This window comes from Gavia stellata, chromosome Z (genome assembly GCF_030936135.1).
Source record: "Gavia stellata isolate bGavSte3 chromosome Z, bGavSte3.hap2, whole genome shotgun sequence".
NCBI classification, from domain to species: domain Eukaryota; kingdom Metazoa; phylum Chordata; class Aves; order Gaviiformes; family Gaviidae; genus Gavia; species Gavia stellata.
The window spans coordinates 57,680,199-57,703,246 of record NC_082637.1 but is presented as its reverse complement, the minus strand read 5'-3'; the positions used below and the strand labels follow the sequence as shown (position 1 = coordinate 57,703,246).

The 23,048-nt window shown below is 40.0% G+C and overlaps 1 protein-coding gene across 1 annotated transcript; it reads right to left on the bottom strand.

Annotated features, from left to right (window-relative positions):
• LOC104250621 (S-adenosylmethionine synthase) lies at nucleotides 1–19,137 on the bottom strand. The gene is made up of 9 exons (XM_009809800.2): nucleotides 19,065–19,137; nucleotides 15,730–15,807; nucleotides 11,275–11,397; nucleotides 10,270–10,382; nucleotides 9,455–9,598; nucleotides 7,961–8,179; nucleotides 6,326–6,508; nucleotides 3,421–3,554; nucleotides 1–103 (listed from the first exon to the last, which is right to left on the bottom strand). The coding sequence occupies exons 1-9, from the start codon at nucleotides 19,135–19,137 to the stop codon at nucleotides 1–3; spliced, it is 1,170 nt and encodes a 389-aa protein (XP_009808102.2).
• Nucleotides 19,138–23,048: the final 3,911 nt, after the last annotated feature.

Here is a 23,048-nt window from a genome sequence, read left to right as displayed (position 1 = left end):
TTAGTATACAAGCTTTTTGGGTATTTCCCATGTAAATTCTTCTCTCCCAAAGTGTCCATAGCATGCTGTTTTCTGATAGATTGGCCTCTTCAAATCCAGCTCCCTTAATGAAAAAAAAAAAAAAAAAAAAAAGTCTTACATTTAACTCTACTCCAAAATATATTATGATTTAGACACATCAGAGGGATAATCAGTATTATCCTGGAAGAAAGACAATAAAACCTAGGTGTTGTTTCCTTGCCCAATCCCCCAGATTTACAGCAGGAAAGGTAGTAAGCTGATGGTTTCAATTTTAAAGTGACCTAGAAACAGTCAGCTTTCTTCAAATGTATCAGAGATGCAGTTAAGTATGCAGTTAGGCTTTATAAGCATTACAATGCAGAAGCATTACAACTGGAATAAAGTGCTGCTACACCTGTGCAAGCATCCATGTATTTTCTGTTATTGCAAGTGTAATATAGAATATTTTCTGATGCTACTGTGCCACAAAGGCAATGATAATCTCAAAAGAAGCAGGCAAAGATGATGATCTAGTAAACTAAGTAACGGTGGAGGTTTAATTGCTTATACAGATGCACAAAGTCACTATTTAGAATAGGGCTTAACATTATGACTAGATAAATAATTAAGGTGCAAGTCATGATTATTGCTTTTTAGCCTGCATAATATAGCGGATTGCAGCTGTGCTAAATGGTTAGCCACAGGTATCTACACAGAAGTTTCTCTTCGTTTCATGAAAGGCCTGAAACATTTTCTTCTACTTGGGTGTTCTTCTACTTGGTATTATGTTGTTTAATTATCTTTGAAAGCACATTTAAAATAGATGATTCATATCGTAAGCTGCTGGAGAGAAAATTGGTGAAGGAATGGCAAAGTAAGGAAAGAAGCACAAATACTAACAGGATAATGAATATGTTACAGATGGTGAAGAGATTACACATTGTCGCACTTACAGGGTCATTTATGATGTACAGCAGCTAAGTCTTGTTTCAAGTAATACTTTGTGCAACATGATCACATGCTCCAATGGCTACTACAGCCATTTGTACTTGACCCTAATACAAAAGCCATTGAAATGTGTGTGCTGACTAAATGAAAAGTAAGACATCATGAAGTACTTTCGTGTATAGTTGATTTGAATGGATAGCCAGCATAATTTACAGGATTTTAAAAATTGTGAGGTAACATTTAACAAGGAAATATTCACTAAACAATGCTCATGTTTTTGCCTGCCTTCTTCCCTTTTTACTACCTTCACCACTTCCACAGCTATGATAAGGTATTTTAAAAATGCAGCATTTTTGAGCACACCAAATCAAGGAAAGTGTCTGGGAACCACCACACCAACTACTGATGGCAATGAACTGCCATAATGACAAAGGAAAGAAGAGTTTTGATTATACTTGTGAACTGATAACACTTGGAAAACATTACCTAGCAACAGAAGTTGCCACAATGCCTTGCATTATCTCAGACTATTAAAAATGTAAGTCAGCTCTATTCTCAGCATATGTGTTCAGGAAACATTCTGAAAAGGAGTGCAAAAGGCTGGCCACACCAGCAAAATGTTGATATAGCTTATCAGAAATGTCTTTCCTTTTTTAAGGAAAAAAAGAGACTTCCTATTCACTAACATGTTGACATTTCTCCCCTTGGAGTCAAATATGCTCAAGATTCCTCTGGAATATAGAGACTAAAATGATATTAATAGCTCTGGATTTTAAAGAGAAGGCAATGATTAAAAGCATTTTCCTCAAATAATGAGATAGCTAACATGTATGTTTTAGCATTTCAGAACACAGGTTTTAAAACCCACATTGCTCAAAGTGACAAAGCGGTTCCTCTGTGCATGGAGTCAAGTTCTTGCCAATATCTATGTCAGGCTTGATCTCCCATGTCAATTTCATGGAGTTTAATAAGGGGTGAACTCACAGTGTGGCTGCTACCATCAAAGAGGAAAGAGGTAGTGCTTCTCTCCCCTAGTTGCATATTTCATGAAACTTTTAAGAAGTCCAGCCTGTCAAGTTGGGTGAAAATCAGCCAAGAGATTCTAAAGTTCTTCAGGACTGAGAAGAGGAGCCTGTACCATCAGGACTTAGGAAGTTGTACTACAAATAGGCAAGAAGCTCTGCCTCCTACAAGTTCACATAAAGAATCATATGAGTTAGTCATGAAAGGGAGAAAAAGAAGTAAAAATGCTAGGGTCAAATTACAGCTCCCTGGAATGTAGGTGGGTAACTGCTGATAAGGACATGTGCTGATCTGCTTCTCTCCTCCAGTCCTTTCGTCTCTCAAAGACAAGGGTAATTCCCATGCTTCTTTAAGTGTAAGGATTATCTTTGTCTAAAAGACCTGCTTTTTCAGGTCCAGAAATATTCCAGAAAGGAATATAGCTGGCTTGGCTGCAGGAGCCAATGTAAGTAGGTTTGGGTTTTCTTGTCCTCTCTGACTGCATAGTAGCCTCAATGATGCTTCTCATCACAACTGAATTTTCACTTCAAGACAGCCCATCTCATGGCAGGATATTAATTCTTGTTCTGTTTTTTAAATGCATACAATATTTCAATGGCTAACCAAATCTTAAGCGAGCATTTAAGAAATCTGGATTCCTTTTCAGTTTTCCTTCAAACAGGTTGCACAAGACTGCATGACAACTAGAGACAGGCTCTCAGTATTCAGTTTTTCTGATGCGGAAGGTAGGTTACACTTACACCTCATGAAGAAGCTAGTCAACTAAGGGTCCTCTTCTGCGCTAATGGCCAGTATCCCCAGAACAGCAACAGCAAACACCATACTGCCACTATTGTGATAGCGTGACACTGAGCTTCTGTGCATGAGCAAGGGCAAATTACAGCACATAACATCCCACTCATTTCAGTGGGATTGCTTGTGAAGTGATGGCACCAGAATCTTTCCATCTTGTGGCAGCTGTCTCACAAGTTGTTGCTACCTGAAGATCAAAGGCAGGGAGACCATACGTACCCCAGTACTTCTTCAGAAAGAGCCAATATTTCTGGTGCCTTCCAGATAAGGCAGGGATTGGGAGCCTTACACACCCTGTAAACGGACTAGAAATCCTAACTACATCTAATGTTAAATTTTAATTCTACTTTACCAAGCACACTACCACCTGGCTAATGAACTCCAACGCAACACACTACCAGGGTTACTAGGAGATATAACATGGTATAATTTAGACCAGTCTTACTTATTCAGCATATTTTGTGACCAGATTTATGAATTAGCCCCTGTGTGTTGTACAGGGTGCATGGGTAAGGGGAAGACCAGAAATGACAGTAGTTACAGATTTATGATGAAGGTGACTTTCATGAGGTTAGGAGCCAGACACTTTAACATTAAACTGTTAAAGAGAGCATTAAAAATACGATTCCCTTCAGTAAATACTAATAGCACACAAACCTTATGATAGCTCCAAGGCGTAGATCAAAGTTTTTCTGCACAATCTCAAGAAGTTCTTCTTCAGATCTGTCTGACGTTCCGTAATGAAACACTGAGATCGCAAGAGGATGACTCAGACCAATAGCATATGATAGCTGTAGAACACATGCATACAACCCAAACACAGTTAAAACAGTCCTTCCTACTTTTTGCTTAAGAGAAAGGAAAGGCTTACCTTATGTACTGGGGAAGATTTTACGCACACTTTTCTGCATAAACAAAGGTAGGAGATACGTTTTTGCTATTTGTCTTTTATGTTAGAAAATTACCTGTTTTCCTCAGAGAATGTTCAGCCTGGTCAAATATCAGACCTAAGTAACATTCCCTAAAAGCAAAAGAGGTACTTTCTAATCATCCTCAGATACTGCCATCCTGCATCCTTCAGCCTCAGCTAGACACAAGGATTTCATGCCTTTGAGACTGGAGACTCTGAGATCTACAAATATTTCTGGGGTTTTTTGCTGAGGCAGAGAAAAGATTATCTAGGACAAGATGACAAAAAGCTCCATGTTCCTAAAGCACTCACAGACTTCTTTTCCCATAGTGAGTTATTTCCATGCAATCCCTGGAACTTCATCCAATATTTCCATGCACTTTTTAAAACACAGCTATCAGAAGTAGACAAAGCAACCCAGGAAGTATTCCTTGTAATTTCACTGCATTCAAAGAAGGACAGAGGAGTTCTATAGCTCCTTTTTAACACCCAAGAATCACATTAGCTTCTTTTCACCACAGCAAGGCACAGCACAGCACTGACAGGTTCTCCTGAAATGTATTTGCTTTTGTCATTCAGTCCCTTTCCAAAATACAGTCCTGCTGCAGTAAAGGCTAACATACACTTAATTTTCTTCCGTCATGCTGTATTTGGATGAAAATATGTTTTGCTTGAATGTGACTATGCAATGCAAACCGTTCTGTGGCTTTCACTGGGCTTCCTCATTGTGTCTGCTTTCTACAGATTTCAAGAAGTAACAGTCCAATGGCTCAGTTCTATCTATATACTTCTTAGAAACCAAGAATTCATTTTTATTAGAAACTGCCCTAATCATGACTCATCTTCCCCTTAGCTAATTTTGGGATCATGCTAAGGCACTTTGGGAGATGGTTTAATGAGCATGGTGGTGTTGGGTTGATGGTTGGACTTGATGATCTTAAAGGTCTTTTCCAACCTTAATGATTCTGTGATTCTGTAAGTCTGTTTTTCATTAACCAATAAGCTGACAATTCTATATCACACTAAATAAAGCCTACATGCTATTTGTGATAATATACAGCTAACGAGTCTGCAGTTCCCTCCGTTACCCATTTTGCCCTTTCAGAATGAAAAGGTGGTTAGCATGAAAACAATATCCATAGCAGAGCCAGCTCAATTGTCAGCCTCACTGAAGGCTTTCAAGGTCTTAGTGTAGCACACAGACACTAATGGGCTGAAAACACTTTTGCATTTCCACTTCATACATTTTTCCTTTTATTAATCTTTAATCCAGCCTTCTATGATTTCACAGAACATTTGCTTTTCTGCTCTCCCATCTTCCTCTCTCCTCCCATCTTACCTTAGTTGCTAATATCTGACACCTCCATAGTTTGCTGTTAACAAAATCAATCTTGCCTTGTCCAGAGTCAGGCCCAGGTATTTAAGGAGGGTGTCTGGGAATTACTGGAATAACAACATTCCTGCCTAACTCAAGAGTTAAGACAGTGATGTATGTGTTCAAAAATGCCACTCAAAATGTGCATACCAAGAAATCAGAAGTTTGTCTTCTGTCCCCTCAGAAAAAAAAAAAATCAACAATCTGCTAACCATCACTATTTTTGTTTGGCTTATTCCCAGTCTCCCCTTTCCTTGACTAACTCCAAACTTTAATCAGGTATCAAACACATGCACAACATCTAAAGCAAGGGGCTTTGTTCCTAATTGGGATGTCTGGATACTATGTCATTGATCATAACCATATCCAGTGGGCCTCTCCTCTGGTCCATGGAGAAAGTAAAAGGTTTTAAACACGCCTCTGCAAAACATCAGCCAGATCACTGCTACTTTTTACTGTAGTAATTTGTTGTACTGGGTTAAAGTTATTACACAGCAGCTACTCAGAATGTGTATTGCAAACTGCCTAGAGCAGCCTCAATTGTTTAGCGTTCACATTGGGTTCGTGTTTAATGGTGAAACTGTCTAGGGGTCAATAAAACACCTCTTTCAACTTCTTAGACTTAGTAGTCCCAAAAATTAATGCACAAGGAAGGAAGCGCATCTCTTCTGAGCATATAAGACTGACAAAAGTTGTTCTTGTTTTAAAGTCTTCAGAACAATTGAATTTTGCTTTTATTCACACCTCACACCATAGTAGTACACTAGGAACACACAGTAGAGAACTCATGGTAACTTGAAGGTAATTTCAAATACAGCTTGAAATGGTTTAAGTTACAACTAATATGACCATATAGCACAGCAGGTTGCACAACTATGTCTAGACACTGCTAACAAAACTGTCTGTAATGTGCTGTGCAGCCCAGGTTGAAGTGTTGGGCATGCATGTGTGTGCAGAAGATCAGTAGAATTGCTGGATGTAAAAGTGAGGATGATGCAAAGAAGTACCTACACCAGGGATGGCAATAGAGTTGGAGAAAGAATACTACTGAGCACACACTCTTTGTTTCAGGACTGTCCTCGCCTGTGTCTTTGGCTTCCCTCACAGAGCTCCTTAATAACGCACCCCCAAGAAGAACTTCCTGGAGCCCATTCCAGTATGAGAAATGCTTTTCTGAAACTGGACTGGGGCTGTGATGGTAGTACGTCTTCTGAGGGGGTGACCACACATGAGACAGAATTTCTCTTACAGTGTATTCCTTTCACAGTTGCTCTTACCTGGATTAGTACTCTTTTACAGAGACCAGCTTTCACCAGAGATTTTGCGATCCAGCGAGCTGCATATGCTGCAGAACGATCAGCTTTGGAGGGATCTTTTCCAGAGAATGCACCTCCACCATGGGCTCCCCAGCCTCCATAGGTATCAACAATGATCTTCCTGCCAGTCAGTCCAGCATCACTCTGCAGGACAAACAACTGAATACATTCATGAGGCACGACAGTTTACCCAACCCCATACTAGGTTATTGGGTACAGCTTTGTTTTGTATTTGCCACAGATATGACTCATTGTTCACAGTGTTCGCCTTCACATGCAGCTGTTTCATGAATGAGGTCTACGTGGCTGGAGTATTTTTCAGAGATGTACTAAGCCATCTGTGCTGCAATCACTTTTGAAGACTGGTAAGAATGTGGCACAACTGTAAACATCACAAAAAGTGTGCTCCTTTCAAATCAGCAATCATGAAATACTATCTCTGTATTACTGGCCAATGACTTCACTCAGTAACACTTGGTGGAGGCCAAGAATTTAGAGAGACGAAAGCTTTCCTGAAAAACAGATCACATATGACCTAAAAGGTTAACAAGCTTCACTCAAATACACATACTAAAGGGGAAGCGCAGACTTCACAGAGCTGCAGCTCAGTGCTGCCAGCACAAGAGTACTGAGAAATTCTAGCTGAGTTCACCTTAATGGTTCACTAGTGGCACAAAGACCACTTGGTACTACTCTTCTTTCTTATTCCTGCTTGCCTGTGTCCCCGGTAATGGAGTCCCACCCTCTTGCATAGACTTTTGTCTGCCTCCTACAACTTGATAAGCTGATCCAACTTGTTCAACCAGCAGAGAATTACTGCCTTTCTGTCAGATTAGCAAAGCTGGTGACTACAAGCTGATAAATGAACTCCAGAGTGTTGAGAAACTCCATCCTGAAAGAGGATAAACTGCATTAATCCACTAATTTTAAATCCCCGAATAAGTAATCCGGGACTAAAGCTGACATTTGTTCCTCAATAAAAGCGGTATCCCTACATCATCCCAGAGTGATCATAAGCAGACCTTGTAATTTTAATCCTTCATTGAACTCTTTGTACAAAACTAGACAGTTTTGTGTAACAAAACTTTTTACAATTTCACAGCAATGACCTGCTTACCCAGTACCAGCACCTTGAAAGCAGAACACATGTCAAATTCTAATGAGTATTGAGACTTAATACATTAAGGTCTCCCTTGAAATTTGTTCAGCTTTCTGAATAATTTCAATGTAGAAGATCAGATCTGTTGTTACTTCTGGTTTTGATTTTTACCGTGAAAGTGAAGACATACTTCCAGTCAGGCAATTTAGTGTGTAAGTTAAGGTCTGACTTTTGGTCATTTAAAGTACTTTCTGGAAGAGAGACAAAGATCCAAGAATCTGTACATTTGGCTGTCCAAGCAGGTGCAGCTTTAGTTTAGATGCCAGCTGTCCAGTAGGAAAACTCCAGTAGAAATGACTGAAGCTTCCTTAAAAATATATAGAGTTTGTCAGTTAAAGCTATACCAGTTCATTGCATTTGTTCAAAAGAACATTTAGAAGCAACTGGCAAAGTAGAATCCAAGTCTGTATAGGCTGTCCTCTTTCAAAGTACCATACCTTAGGACCACCTTCTACAAACTTTTCACTTGGAAGGAGATGATAAATTGTACCCTCATCGAGATACTTCTCTGGAATTACTTCTTTAACAACTTTCTCCATTAGCTCCTTCTGTATTTGTTGTAGAGGTATGTATGGGGCATGATGTACTGAAATCACAAGTGTGTGCACTCGGATGGGCTCCACTGCGCCGTTACTCTCCTTGTATTCCATTGTGACCTAGAGAGAAAAAAGAAAAGGAGAGTGAACACTCAAGGCCAAGAGCACCAGTTTGAAAAATGGAAATGAACCTCACACTTTCTGCAGCAAAAAATAAACAGATGAAGGGAAATGGGATGAAAAATGATGGATTGTTGCCTGTGCTTAAAAACACTAGGAAAAAAATAAAAAGACAGAAAGTACTGAAGTACCACTACCAAAAGAGTTAACTAAAGGATATTACATGCATCACCACAGAGAACCAAAATAACAACAAGAAAGCTACAGAAACCTAAAATTTTACTGGCAGATGCTAAAATTTTTCACAGTTTGGCATGTTAACATAACTTCAAATAGTGAAACACCAAAGTAAAGCCAAAATAACTTTTGGAGGACCTTGTTAAAATGAGCAACTGTACATCATGATATGATGGGCTGTATCTTTTGCTACCTATTGCATGGCTTGTATGTACATGCAAATATATCCTGGCATAGCTCCATCCTTAGTATTGGTTTTCTTACAGACTAAGAAGACCTCTCTACTTTCCCACCCTTCAAAAATGCTTGGATAGATACATCATAAAGAAAATAGTCCATTCACGTGTTCTGTGCACTGCTGACAGAAGATAGGGACACAATCCATGTTGCACTGCAACAACTGCAGCAGCATAACTCAATGCAGTTCATCCTCACTAAGCAACGGAAAATAAGACAAAAACACCTTGCTGTCTTGGAAATGCCACATGTATGGCTTTCCTTTCCTCTTTCCTCTCCTGCAGATGGCACAGCCTGGAAAACAGGGAACTTACTGCCTTTGAGACTGCCAAAGTGCATCACTCTTACAGTACGCTCAGTGACTCATCCACTCAGCTCTGCAACACAGCTGTAAGTGGCTCTGGCCACGGATCAAGTATACTGTATATGAGGTTTGAATCAAGAACAGCCCTGTTTTCGCTGAGAAACCATAGCACTATCCCAGTTCCTGCTTCTGGAATGCTGATATTTATCCAGAAAAAACCCCAGCTGATTGTCAGTAATTTGTTGATCTTCATAATCTCCAGGGAAAAGAAGCAAAATACAAGTGTTATTTTGAAGAAACCTGCTAAGACACTGATAGAGCAGTTTAAACAAACCATGTGTGCTACATACAAACGTACCATATGAAACTCACACCATCTTGGAACATGAAAATGACAGCACCATTTTTGACAAACATGAATTCTGATTTAGTAGCAAACAGGGTAAATGATTTCTATTGTTTCTCACCCTTACAGTTTATGCATCTATGTTACAAACCTGAGTTTTCCCATCTGGTCTAACCCAGGGCCATGTTCCATTCTGTTCCAGAGCCTTTATCCTTGCAGTCAGTTTGTGTGCCAGGAGGACTGTTAAGGGCATACATTCTTCAGTTTCATCACTGGCATAGCCAAACATCAAACCCTGCATTGAGAAACAGAGAGCTGCATTGGAAAATGGAAATAAGCCACTCGTTTCCATGTTGTCTTTCCATTTCTGCACCTGTCTTTGGCACATAGTACTTTAAAACCACACAAAGCTAGAAAGAGACAGCAGGAACATGCAGGGTGTATACACTTTGTCATATAACCAGACTGAAATAACATTTACGTATATGCATGTACAAGAATCAGAGCTACATTAGGGTCTGGTTCCCACCTATGACTCTGCCTTAAGTGTCCATAAGAATCCACACCAAAGGCTTAATAGACAAAGAGGTCATAAAGACTGCTCAGTCTTCTCCCCACACATGACAACTAAAATAACAGAACATTTGATGCCTAAGAAGTAAAACCAGGCTACCCAAAGGACTCGAAAGACCAGAAACTGATACCTACTGATAAAAATATATACATACCTTAATTGTAGCTCTATCCAGTAAGGCCACTGAATATGGGAAAAGTCACTTTCACTGAAACTAGTGAAGGCTGTGTTACTTTTTTGCACTTCTGGTGATTAAGAGAGTGGACAGTGTTTAGCTGCTAATTCTTACACTTTGCAGAATAGCTTTTAAGGAAGGGCTGTGGTCCAACACAATTCTAACTGCTTGTGCATAAACTAAATTTGAGTAAGTGCCTGGAATTAAGTCCCATTACCTGATCCCCTGCTCCAATGTCATCGTCACTCTTGCCATGGGAGACAGCATGCTTGATCTCTTTACACTGTTGTTCTAAGGCCACTAAAACTGTGCAAGTCTTATAGTCCAGTCCTAGTGAAGGGAGTTTTGCAAAGTTAGGTCATACATTCTTGAGAGTTCACAAATTGCTAGAGAAGCTTTTAGGGATTATCTAGTTATCTTGACTAAAACTTTTAAAACTCTAAGCGTGTAAGCTTCCTATACTAGGTTTTGTATTGCTAATAGAAGCAGACAATCAGCACATTTATATAACAGTCTCAGGATGTGGGCAAGTTAGTGTTACTAGTTGAAACTTGAGCTCTTGAAACTAGAGGGTAATTATAATCCTACAAGCTACCCCACCAAAGCTTGTTACACTGTTTATGATGACTAGGGTTCAAACCACTTAGGTATTAAAGCTGGGAGAGGAAGAGTGGAAAATGTTACCAGAAACTGGTATTCAGTTTTTCTTGTAGTATGTTCTAGGGTTCAGCAGTATTAGAGAAAAGCCATATAGGTCATGCATGAAAAGGGAAGACTGAAGGGGAATAGTCATGTAAGGGGTTCAACCGGCTAAAAGGAAGCTACTTTGGGAACTATGTTAAGAATACTTAAAGAATACCCTTGGGTGTGAATTTCAAGTTTCGTAGGCGTATGCACCACAGGGACAAGGAACATCAGTGTTAAAGTTTCACTGTATAAACCTGCAGATGCAACCACATTCTGACATTTGTGCAAACACTAGTTCTTCATCAGAGAAGCAAGAGATACCTGGCACATTCAAGAATAAGTCTTTTTCAAGTATGCAAATTTAAAATACCTCCTTCAGTACCAGGCACTGAAAAATGCATATCAACATCCATGCAGTTTTCTCCTAGGATTGGATACACATTTAATTTTATTTTCTGGAAGATCATAAAAACATGACTTTGGCCACATGCAGAACAGACCCAAGAATGAATACATGAAGAATGAACACACTCACCTTTGGAAGAGTCATCATACCCTATCTTCTTAAGGGTCTCTCTTACAGTATGTTGGTAATCTACTATAGCCTGGGATGTGATCTCTCCACAAAGCAAAATCATTCCAGTTTTTGCTACACACTCTGCAGAAAAAAGATAAAACATCAGAATTTTACTGCTACTGTCTTACAGTTACACAGGGAGATCCTGAAGATGGTTCTGTGAACAAAGAATTACTCATAGGGGAAACTCAGTGTAAAGCCTTAGTACACATATAGGTCTGTGTGCCACCACTCTTCTAATCACAGAATCACAGAATCACAAAGGCTGGAAAAGACCTGCAAGATCATCAAGTCCAACCATCAACTAACACCACCATGCCCACTAAACCATGTCCCGCAATGCCATGTCCACATGTTCCTTGAACACCTCCAGTGAGGGTGACTCCACCACTTCCCTGGGCAGCCTGTTCCAGTGTTTCACCACTCTCTCAGTAATTTTTCCTAATCTCCAGCCTGAACCTCCCCTGGCGCAACTTGAGGCCATTTCCTCTCGTCCTGTCACTCGTCACTTGGGAGAAGAGACCAACACCCACCTCTCTGCAACCCCCTTTCAGGTAGTTGTAGAGAGCGATAAGGTCTCCCCTCAGCCTCCTCTTCTCCAGACTAAACAACCCCAGTTCCCTCAGCCGCTCCTCGTAAGACTTGTGCTCCAGACCCCTCACCAGCTTCATCGCCCTTCTCTGGACACGCTCCAGCACCTCAATGTCCTTCTTGTAGTGAGGGGCCCAAAACTGAACACAGCATTCGAGGTGCAGCCTCACCAGTGCCGAGTACAGGGGGACGATCACCTCCCTACTCCTTCTGGCCACACTATTTCTGATACAAACATTAAAATGCTCCATGGGGGGGTTCATTTTACTCAATTATCCTATCTCCACAGTGGCCAGCAGAAAACATCTATAAGAACAGATCAAGTGTATTCTGCTATTTATCCAAATACTTTCCTGGTCTCCAACAATTTCAGCTAAGGGTCTTCCTGAAGCTAAAGAGACATCATTTATTAACAGATGGCATTACCAGTCTTTGATAGATATTTGTTACAGTAATTCACCCAGTTGCCCTTGCAAACCATGAAAACTTTCAGCATCTACAGGATCCTGGAGCAAGAAGCCATGCAACTTCATTGCAAATTTTGTGGAGAATCATTTCATAATTTATTTCATTGTTTGTTTCAAGCATCCATCTGGCCTCCAAACTCTTCTGTTTTGTGTTAAAACATATAGCAAACATTCACAAAAAATTCACATCAATACAACCTACAACTGTATAGCTCTATTTCATATCTAATTCAGTCCTCTCTTTTCCAGACTGAGGAGACCTAGGCTATTCACTGAAAGACATTGTGCGGCTCTGATCATATCCATTCCTCTTGTAATACAATCTTACTATAGCCTTTTTTGGGATGGGGAAAGAGAAACAGATTGCACACAGTATTCAAGGCAGGCAATGATGGATTTATATGACTTAATTATGTTCTCATTTCCACTCTTCATTCCTTTCCCAGCAAGCCCTAACAGTCAGCTTGAATTTTTACTGCTACTGAGCACCAACTTTTCACAGAAACGTATGTCAATTACAACCCAAAAATCTCTCTTCTGTATGCTTGCAGTGAAATGCAAACCTTACTTTCTATATATGGGGATAAGATTGCTCCCTTCCCCCTTGCATTAGCTTACACTGAGTTTCATCCATCACTTTTATCATCCAATCACCATCTTATCTGAAAAATTTTATTTGATTCAAGATTAAGTATTACAGGCAGGAATGTGCTATAAAATTTCATAAATATGGACTGAAGCATCACATAATCAAGCTAGCTTTAATTGGCAGCTTAGCTTAGATAATCCAGACAAGCAGTTGAGAACTTATCACAGGGCAAGCTTTCTCTGTTTGTCTGTAAGAGGAATTAGTCTATATCGGACTATTAAGCTACATCCTAGCTGGCATTCTGAATTACGCTGTGGACACAGTGAGAGTCCATAATAATACAATAGCCCTAAATGTATACAGCACATCAACCCCAGGTGGTGATACCACTACAGTGCAGGGTATGCCAGTACCATTATTTTCACACTCAGTCTTGTGCCCCTGCTCTACTGACCAGCAGTGCTCTTCCTGTCTGCTGCACCCTAGCAGAGCACCTACATGTGCAAGGCATGTATGGTGCTGTGAATCCTGCACTGGGGAAAGAGACCCTATGTTACAGGCATGAGGCAGAGAAGAATGTCTGTCAGCTTTTCCAGTGTGGTTACTACAATAAGGGGAAGACTCTCTGGAGGAACACAAAGTTGGGGCACAGGGAGATGGAAGAATAAGGCTTCAGTCACCACCAGCAGTTCCTAGAAACTCTCCCAGGCCCATTACAGCCAAGCAAGGCTTAATGGTGATGCAAGATTTCATGGCATAATGATGCTTTTTTAGTATCAGAATAAGAAAGATTCATCTTGCTACCTTTGACTGCTTTCCATCCTGACTGAAATTTAATTCAATCAAAAGAAAACACAGGTCAGGAGCTGCACTATAGCTGCAACTTGTAAGTGAGCCCAAGCAAGACCCCCATCTGCTCTACCCAAGAGAAAGTTACCATAAAAGGGCACCATTAGTAGGTGGAAGCTTCCACCCTCTCTTTTGTACTGTCTTGGTTTATGGTTAGTTAATTTTCTCTCTTGGTTTATGGTTAGTTAATTTTCTCTCTTGACTCTCGTTTGTTGGGCACACTGGGAAGGACTTTTTTTCAAGGAAGCATTTAGCTTCACTTAATCAGAAAGGAAGTAGAATAATTACTCTGTGTTCTGTTTTATGCTATTTGCAGCCATTATTCTCTTGCTTGACTTTACTGCTACCCAGTTTGTTGGCAGCACCAAGAGAGACCAGCTCTGTCCTGCTGAAAGGAGGTAGTGCCAATGTAGTAATTCAGAACTTCGTATGCAAAACTTGCTAATCCTGAAAGTCCAAGCAGCATATAAAACTCAGAGAGCCAGAGATACATTTTCTACTGGTAGACAGAATATAATTTCAACATGTCCATAAACTACATTTCATAGTTTTGTAAAATACAGTGTTACAGTGACTTAGTACTTACATAACACTTCAAGATTTTTGCCTGAAACTTTGAGGCAAGGCCTGCACAACTAAAGAGAAATTCTAATTTTCACCTGGTAAATCCTGTACTGAGTGCCATAACTGCTTTCTGTTCTCCAGCCCACTGCTTTTTTAGCAAACTCTTTGTCTGGTCAACCAATTTATCGTTTCCAGACTTACGCTTTAATGTTATACTCAAGTTTTTTGACTCCAGTCAGAGGTTTTGATACAGGTTTTTCCCAACAGATTACAGAAATCAGGAATTTATCTATGTAATCATGTCATATCTCAGTATTCTTTTTCGGTAAGACAAACTGATCACATTTCTCACATCCCTTATGACACTTTTTTCAGTCCTTGTCATTTTTGCAGCATTTCTGTTAAAATCTCCAGCTTTTCAGCAGTTTTGGAAGCATAACTGCCTGCAATACTGAAATACATGCTTCATCAAGTCTAATACATATGCTAAACCCTTCCCCCCACATCTCCTCACTGCTCACATCTATGCATCAAGGATCACATGAGATTTTTCAGACTAAGTGTCATATTAGATTACTGTACTTGTGGGATGCAGCTAGTCCTCTGTGCTGTAACTATGGCCTTGATGGCTTGTTCTAAGAACAAAATGACTGCACTCAGAGACCTCTTTAGAAACATTCCCTTTCTGTGTCCATTCCCCATTGGCAACCCAGCTCATTCCAGTTTGATGGTATGTTCTTAGCCTCTGGAAGAGGTGATGTTGCTAGTGACAATGTCCACGTAGAATATAAGGCAGCCCTAGAAGAAGGTCCCAAGAAAAAGGCAAGCCACTTTGATCAGAATCACATTCAAATGAACGGTGCATTTATCTTCGTGTTAACCAAGGGCATCACCCTGCTTCTGTAAAGGCACAGTAAATATCTATTTAGCATTTCTGGATTTTGAGTTTTACTAACACCTTTTAATCACTCTATGAAGAAATGCATCTTGACATATATCTTTCCTCAGTTCTCTTTTTCCCTAATTCTCTTAGATTCCTCATTATCATTAGCCCTGTCAACCACGGTTTTCCCTGATACCACTGGCTTCTCCTGATCGATTTCTTACATTTCATAATTTTCAATTTGTACTGGAGTACTATGTATTTCCTTTTTTTCTGTTCATTTTTTTGCAGCTTTTTTCCTGCCTTCCCTTCTCCTCTGAGTCAGTATGCCAGAATTGGTGTCTTGTTTGACAGTGGAAGTGTTGACTGCCAGCCAGCTATTGCAAGAATTTTGGATCATGGGATGTTATATCAACATGGATTACTTGTTGTGCTTCATTAATCTGTTTTTCTATCTGTATTGTACTTACCACAGGCAACCTTGGCATCTGGATCAATACTGAGATGAGCATCTAGAACAGCATCACTTATCTGATCACACATCTTATCTAGAAGATAAAAGGAAGACAGGTACAGCATTTCCTTTTTTTGATAAAAACAAAAAGTGATTCCTTAATAAAATTTCATTTCCAGTGGGCAAGAAACTTCTGTTTATAGAGCATCTGCCAAGAGGCAATTTTAGCAACTCATATTCTGAAAGATATGTCTTACCCTGTTTTCACTCCTCTCTTCAAGTCAATCCTAACTGGCATTTTACTATCATCTGCACAGGCCAGCAGCATCCCAGGTGAGGGGACAATGAAAAAGGTCTGCAAAGGCACTCTGAAATCTTAGTTTCAGGAGAACAGAAGATACAAGAAGTAACTTTGGAAGAAGTATTTAAGCTAAGACCTTTCTGTAAGGGTTTTGCATTCTTTCCCTCTTTATTTTAAACTTTGTATTGCATTTTCTGTGTGAATTACCTATTTTGATCTACCTCTTATAACTACCAGTGTTTTCCACTTAAGGCAGTGTTTATTGCTTCACTACTCCAGCGGGGACCTCTGAGATACCATGTGTCAAGTTTTTTGGATAACAGGAGGCATTGCTCTCCGTGCAAACAGGTACATTAGATTGAAGTCCACTCCTACAATTGTCCACAACTATCTGGCTCATCTGAATTTAGAAAAGCATCTGCAAACATTCTCTCAGGGACAAGCATTGGCCACTCACAAGTTTCCACAGTTACATTTCTGAGTTTTAGTCTTTACTTTAATGACAAAAGCACTGGAGAAAAAAGTTTTACCTATTCTGCCTTTAGCACCTATGACTTATTGTTCAAGTAAGACCTGAGTATGCCAAACGCATTTGGTTTGTTAAAAGTTAATGAGCAATTTAGGGGACAAATTGAGATTCTTTTTCTCATCAAGCTAACTGAACCAGATAAAAGCAATCCATATTATTTCTTCAGAAGTACAGCTTTGTAAGGTTGCATATCTGCAGAAATAACGAGGAACGTGCGTTAATCTTCATCCACCATCATTACAAAAAGAGGTATCTAAAATCTGTTCAGCCACACAACTACACAGCTGGATCTACAACGCTGTCTGTATCAATGAACCAAGTGCCTATATATTGCTTGCAATACCCTATATAATTATCTATGTAATTGTCAGCCTGAAATAACTTCTCTTGCAGGAGTGAGTACTGTTATATATGTGCATAGACTCGAGGGCCCAAACAGGAAGTTAATAAAGAAGCATAACTGAATGTCCACCTTAAACTCCTTATTTACTTTTAAAGATAATCTAGTCTGGAAGAAAACAAATATCAGAATAAAATTATAAGGTAAGAGTTGAGTTATTTTGTATCCCAAAAGATCTGTAATTCAATGCAAAGTTTAAGTGCAAATTGAATTTAATATGAGAAGTGTAGAGTAGTATCTTCCAGTATAATCTAAAAGCAAGGAAAAGTGAAACGTTCTAGCCTGTAGCTTTGAATGGATAAGCCACTATGCCATCAATACTACCTCACTCAAATACAAACTAAGAACAGGCTAAAAGCAAAGCACAACTGCTAAAAATGTATGCGCCCCGTTTATTCACACAGGCTACAGTGATCTCAATGTTGCTGACATTTGCTTATGGAGATGCACAGGTCTCTTCTTCAGTGGCATAATTTTCAGAATCTGCATCAGCAGTTTCAGTACCTTTGTGCTTTGTTTCTAGCGTTTTCCCCAATCAAGCTGAAACTAAACATTTAACTGTGCATTTCATAAGCATTTGCAAAGTAAGTCCAACAATTTAGAGGTGTGAAAAAAAGCAAAACAAGAAAATAAAGCCAACTTGATAGCTGTAAAGCCTGCCTTCAGCTATTTGTACTGCACCAATCCCCAGCTCAAGCATTATCTTACTGAAACTTCTTGCTAGTATATTTACTCAGAGAATCAGAATCCTGGTCGGTTACTTAAGTTATATTGCACCTTCACTGATAAAAATTGACCAGAGTTTGAAGACACTAGGGCATAAGATGAAAGACAGAAATACCATGTGGTCATAATTTCAGACCCAGAAATCATTTCTGCAATCAAGTATAAAATCAGTAATGCCAAGTTCCAAAGTTTGTCATCTGGCTAGTTTGTCAACAACCCTGAGGCAAATGGAGTCCTGAAGATTGCAAAATGGAATCACACCAGAGGGTTCAATGCTCAAGCAGGAATGGCATAACCTGGAACAACTGATAAGTTTTACTGCCTTCAGCTATTTACACCATTACAACATACAGTGCAGTGTTTTAAAGCAAACAAGTGGTTGTGGTGGTCCAAGATATGATGATAACATGCTGCAGTGGTCTTGCAGCTGTTGGACTGTTCACTAGGGGCTGGGCAGACAGACTAATATAACTGGTCTCATACTGTGCCATTCCCACCTATTGAATAAGAATCCTGAGAATACAGATACACAAGAAAAACTTGGCTGCAAACTTTCAGTGTTTGACACCACCCTCATTTTCTGTTAGCTTTTTTGTTTTTCCTTCTACTATGGAAAAAGTAAGAGCTAATGTTATTTTTAGTCTTAATATTAAAATGCTCCATTTGAAGGTTCCCCCATAAAAGGAACTGTTGCTACCTTTACTGTAAATTTGAGTCACTAGTATGTCTGCTGGAGGTCCAAACTTCCTCCAGTCCATCAGTTAACATAGCTTCTAGATACATATTTGTGTAAACAAAGCTGTGTGAAAAATAACTGAATTTAATGAGCAGCAATTAGAGCTGAAGCATTGTCTTGCAGTCCCAGACCTGGAAAATACAATGGCTTTGTACAACCTACAGCATATGTAAACTTGTGTTAGGAAGAGCAACATGGCAAAGAGGCGTATGTAGTATTACAGCAGTATCTGGAATGCAGCTCTGATGAAAATCCATGCTTAGTATTCCAAGTGTTTCAGAGATTCAGAGTTCAATGACCACCTATCATAAACATGTGCATAAAGTAATATCTTTTCATTACAGAATAAAAAAAAAAAATGTAATTCCAGGATATGTGGCAGCTCCAAGTCTACCTACAGAAAACCTCTCCACGCTTTTTTCTCTCAAGCAAAAGTTTAGTTGTTTACGCCAGATTATATTGCATACTAAACAAATAAGACAAATTCTTATCAAGCTAACAAAGACATTAATCTGAAGTCTATTTGAAATAATTAATTGGGTCTTTCTTTTCTCCATTGGGGGAGACATAACTGAACTTTCATCAGATAGCATTCTTCAGTGCAAGTATCAATAAAAGCCAAGATTCATTCAAAAGCAAAGATCAACATTTTTACTTACCAGAATGTCCTTCAGCAACAGACTCTGAGGTAAAAAGAAATCGTTTTTCTTTTTTTGAGGTATGAATTGACATGTCTTGGTACCTTTAGCAAGCCTGCTAATGAGAAAGACCCAAACTGGACTACAGAACAAGCACAGGCAGAAGGTGAAGTGGAAAAGTTAATGCATCTATGCAAACAGCTGATGTAATTGCTTCTGCACGTTTGTTCCTCAGAAGTTCAATAGATAAAGACTGATATGTGTGGATTTTACAATGCACTGCTGCAGAAACTGCTTTCATAAGACTTTTGTGTCTGGTTAACCTTGGTCCTGTTAAACTCTGCAGAAGTGTTATTATTATGTGAAATGTGACCACAGCTAAGCCCGAGTTCAGTGCTTTTGCATGCTTCCCCACGCCTCCACTCTTACTCTTTCTTCTAAGTGCTAACTAAAAAGCACTTAAAAATAGTAACGCAGCACAGAGATTTTATCTGAATTTGTAAGGGCAAACGACACTTTCTCCTAGGCATAATATCCATACATTGTACTCAGCTGCAGTAGTGAACTGTGCAGCAATGTATCTCTCTTTATGTGAGAACAGACGTTCATAACAGCTCCAGGTGATAAGCTGTGCTCTTCTTCCCACATGACTATTTGAGTCAGTGCCCAAGTGAGGAGCTGTACAGCAACCAACAGCATGCTCTGTAGAAACAGCAATGAAGACGGTGGGTTCATTCTAAGTTACCTTGAATTCTGAGACTAAAAGCTATGACCTAGCTCAATAAATCTGAAACTTGTCAATGGTCAGGCTCTTGCAATTCATTTTACAGACCTCTCTTCTCCTACTGTTTGCCTTGTTGAAGAGATACTAGTAGAAAACAGCTGGACTCAAGTATCCAAACTAAGTGAGGAAGCACTGCCCCTTTGGAAGCACTTTTTGCCTTTGCCCTATTTCAGAACGCAGTGCAACAGGACACCGGAGCACCCGAGTACAGCACAGGGTCACAAAAGTACCTAGGAACGACAACAGGTGTGTCTGGTCTTAAAAACCCTTGTCCTGCTGAACAGATCTACACTGCTGGAATACCTTTTGTTGAACTAAATCAGTAGCCATTTCTGAAAATGTTGCTCCATAACCTAAGCATGTTAAACAGTAGCAAGAGTGGTACTGAGATGTAGGTAGAACTTCAGCTACAACTGAAGGCTTTACTACTGGCCATCACAAGCAAACCACATTCCCTACCAGGCCACCAGCACATCTCACAAGAGATGTGTGTTCATTCTGCAAAGAAGTCTCCACTGCTAGGAAGCTGCATGCCTTCACTTCAAGGCACTTCCCAGTAATGAGGTATGTGAGGTAATAAAACCAGTAATGAAGGCAAAGCACTTAAGACAAATGAGTCAAAGCCAACCCTCAAAAAAATAGAGCAAAATTGTATTTCACCTCCAAGAATGACTGGAGAAGGCCCTGCCTAGCTGTGGTAACTCAAGTGGTAGCTACTGTGCTGCAACAGGCCAGTCACCCTTGCTGAAAACCACCACTCTACAGAGTGATATATGAAGAAAAGACTTGGTTGGAGGAAAGAGACCATCTGCGCCCCTTTTGGGTTTATTTTTTTTTTAAATCCTAGGAACAAAAGTTTTCAGCACATAACACCAAAAAACACCAGTTCTCAGAGGACAATGATTGCTTAAGTGTGTGTGAAAGACAGCAATAAAGAGGAAGAATTTAAACCACAGTTAATAATTATCAGAAGTGCCCTATGAAATCCATTATCTCATCTATTTCATTGCCTTTCTTTAGCTTCAGAATTTATTATAATGCAATACAAAATTAAAACAGTCATACAGAGATTTTTGTGCCTGGAAGTATTTCAATTCTGTGTAATAAATATGCTTTGAGCACAAGTTACATCTTCCATAAAAGACTACATACAAAGCACAGAAAAACATTCATATGAAGAATTTCAGTCTCCTCCGTCATGAATTCATATTATGCTGCATTCTAAAATATTTGTGCTTTACATTGTGTCTTATACACTATTCTCATTCAACATATGCTCCTCAGCATGTTTTATCATGTAGGGTATACGTATACTCCAACCCCAGCCTTGATTGTAAAAGAAAGAAAGAAAAATACAAAGAACAGTCAACGTTTGTAAGTGAGAAATGAAAAAAATGGGGGCAAGAGACACCAGAGCAGAGGGGAGAGGTGCCAGGGAGACACCAAAGCAGAGGGGAGAGGTGCCAGGGCAGGAGAGATGTGAAAGCAGGAGGATGCTGGAGAAAAAGGAGGCAAAAGAGAAATTGCCTGCGCAGGACTAGAGCAGAGAGACACCCACACAGGGGCAGATGCAGAAAAGAAGACACAGGGCAGGTACACCTCCGAGGGGTCTGCAAACGGTGGAGGAGCCCATGCCAGAGAAGTGGAGATAGAAACATGGAGGATAAAAAGAAAGGCAATCACAACACACTGAGCCCAATCCTGTGCTCCCCATCGCCTCACCCAAGGGACTGAGGCCAGGAAGTTGGGAGGAGAGGGAAGTTGGAGTGTTTTCCCTAAGTGGTCTTTTGTCTTCTTTACTTTTCAATACCAGAATCAGTAATTAAAAGTTTGTTAACTGGAAATAAATTAAGTCAAATTCCTTGCAACAAAACTGTCCTGTTGCCTGTGACAGTGGGGTTGTGTTTTACATGGCAGCTGTCCCAGCCAAGATTCATCTATCACTGGTGAATTTGTTTGGGGAGTAGCAATTGCTTCTGTAAGAGTCATGTTTTCCTTTGCCTCTTTTGCTGATGTTTCTTGACCAAGCGTAAAAAACACCATCAGTGTCACCACATTCAGAAAGCTGCTATGGAAAATGGAGAGATGAACTAGAAGACCTTTTAAAAATGAGATCACTTCAGCAGCTGAACTTTCAATATTGCTCTGCATCCCAGGACCTCATGAAAAAATTACTGTTGGAGCCACAGAACTGTACCTGTCCCAACTGAAGTCCATGCATATTCTGCTTATATTTGGCACCCTAATTCAGTATTTCAGCCAAAGGCTTGCCCCTTTTTGTTTTACAAATTTATTTTTGCCATAGTTCTGCTATTTTCTCTCATCATCTGTACAATACTTCAATTCAACTTGCTTATGAAAAGAGATTGAGTTCTGAGATCTCACAGTTGAAGTGGCCCTTGTGTCTCACTCACTTCTTCTGTAATCAGTTCAACAATGTGTGCTCCGGCTCAGACCACTCAGGTCAGCCCCAAATGAAAATGCCATTCATTCACACGCTGCCTCAGGAAACTTCTGCAGAACAAATGCTGTTCTTATGGGCAAAAGTATTCAGGCCCTTTTCTCTGGACTGTTTCTGGCAGTCCACCAAGATGTCCCAAGGTGATTTCCCAGCTCGTTCTTTGCTAAGGCCCATTGCTAGTGCCTGATGAGAGTCTCCCCATACGCATGTTAAAAAGCTACTTGGCTGCTGCTTGTGTCCAGGTGATGCCTCCCAGCTTTTCAGCTCTTTCCTCCAGCCTCTTCTTGCTTCAGAGTGCAGCCAAGATTCCCAGCTTTTATCCCATTCTTCTTTCCAGGAAGACCACTCGAAGTTTCAGGCGTATCATTTTCTCAGGCTGACCAGTTCAGGCATACAGCATCCACCCACTCCCCTCCAGACCCCAAATTATTTAAGAGCTGACTTCCATCTGACGGAGAAACACCTCTCTTGAGCAGAGCCTGGGGCACAGCTGAGTGATTTCCACAGGTTCTTCCAACTCTTGACTAGATCATACTGTATGATTTCCAACTCCTATTTATGAATTTCAGAAATTTCCACAGCAGTTCTAGCATACCTGCTGAACTCTTCCTTCCCAAAAGTCTATTACAAATTTATTCAAATTTGTAGTACATACTCAGCTACGTATTTCTGATCTGGACTCTGTACTCTTAGCTTCAGCTGATACAGGAACTGAGGAAAATCAGTTACCGTTCACTGGAGGCAGCGTCCTGTACTACAA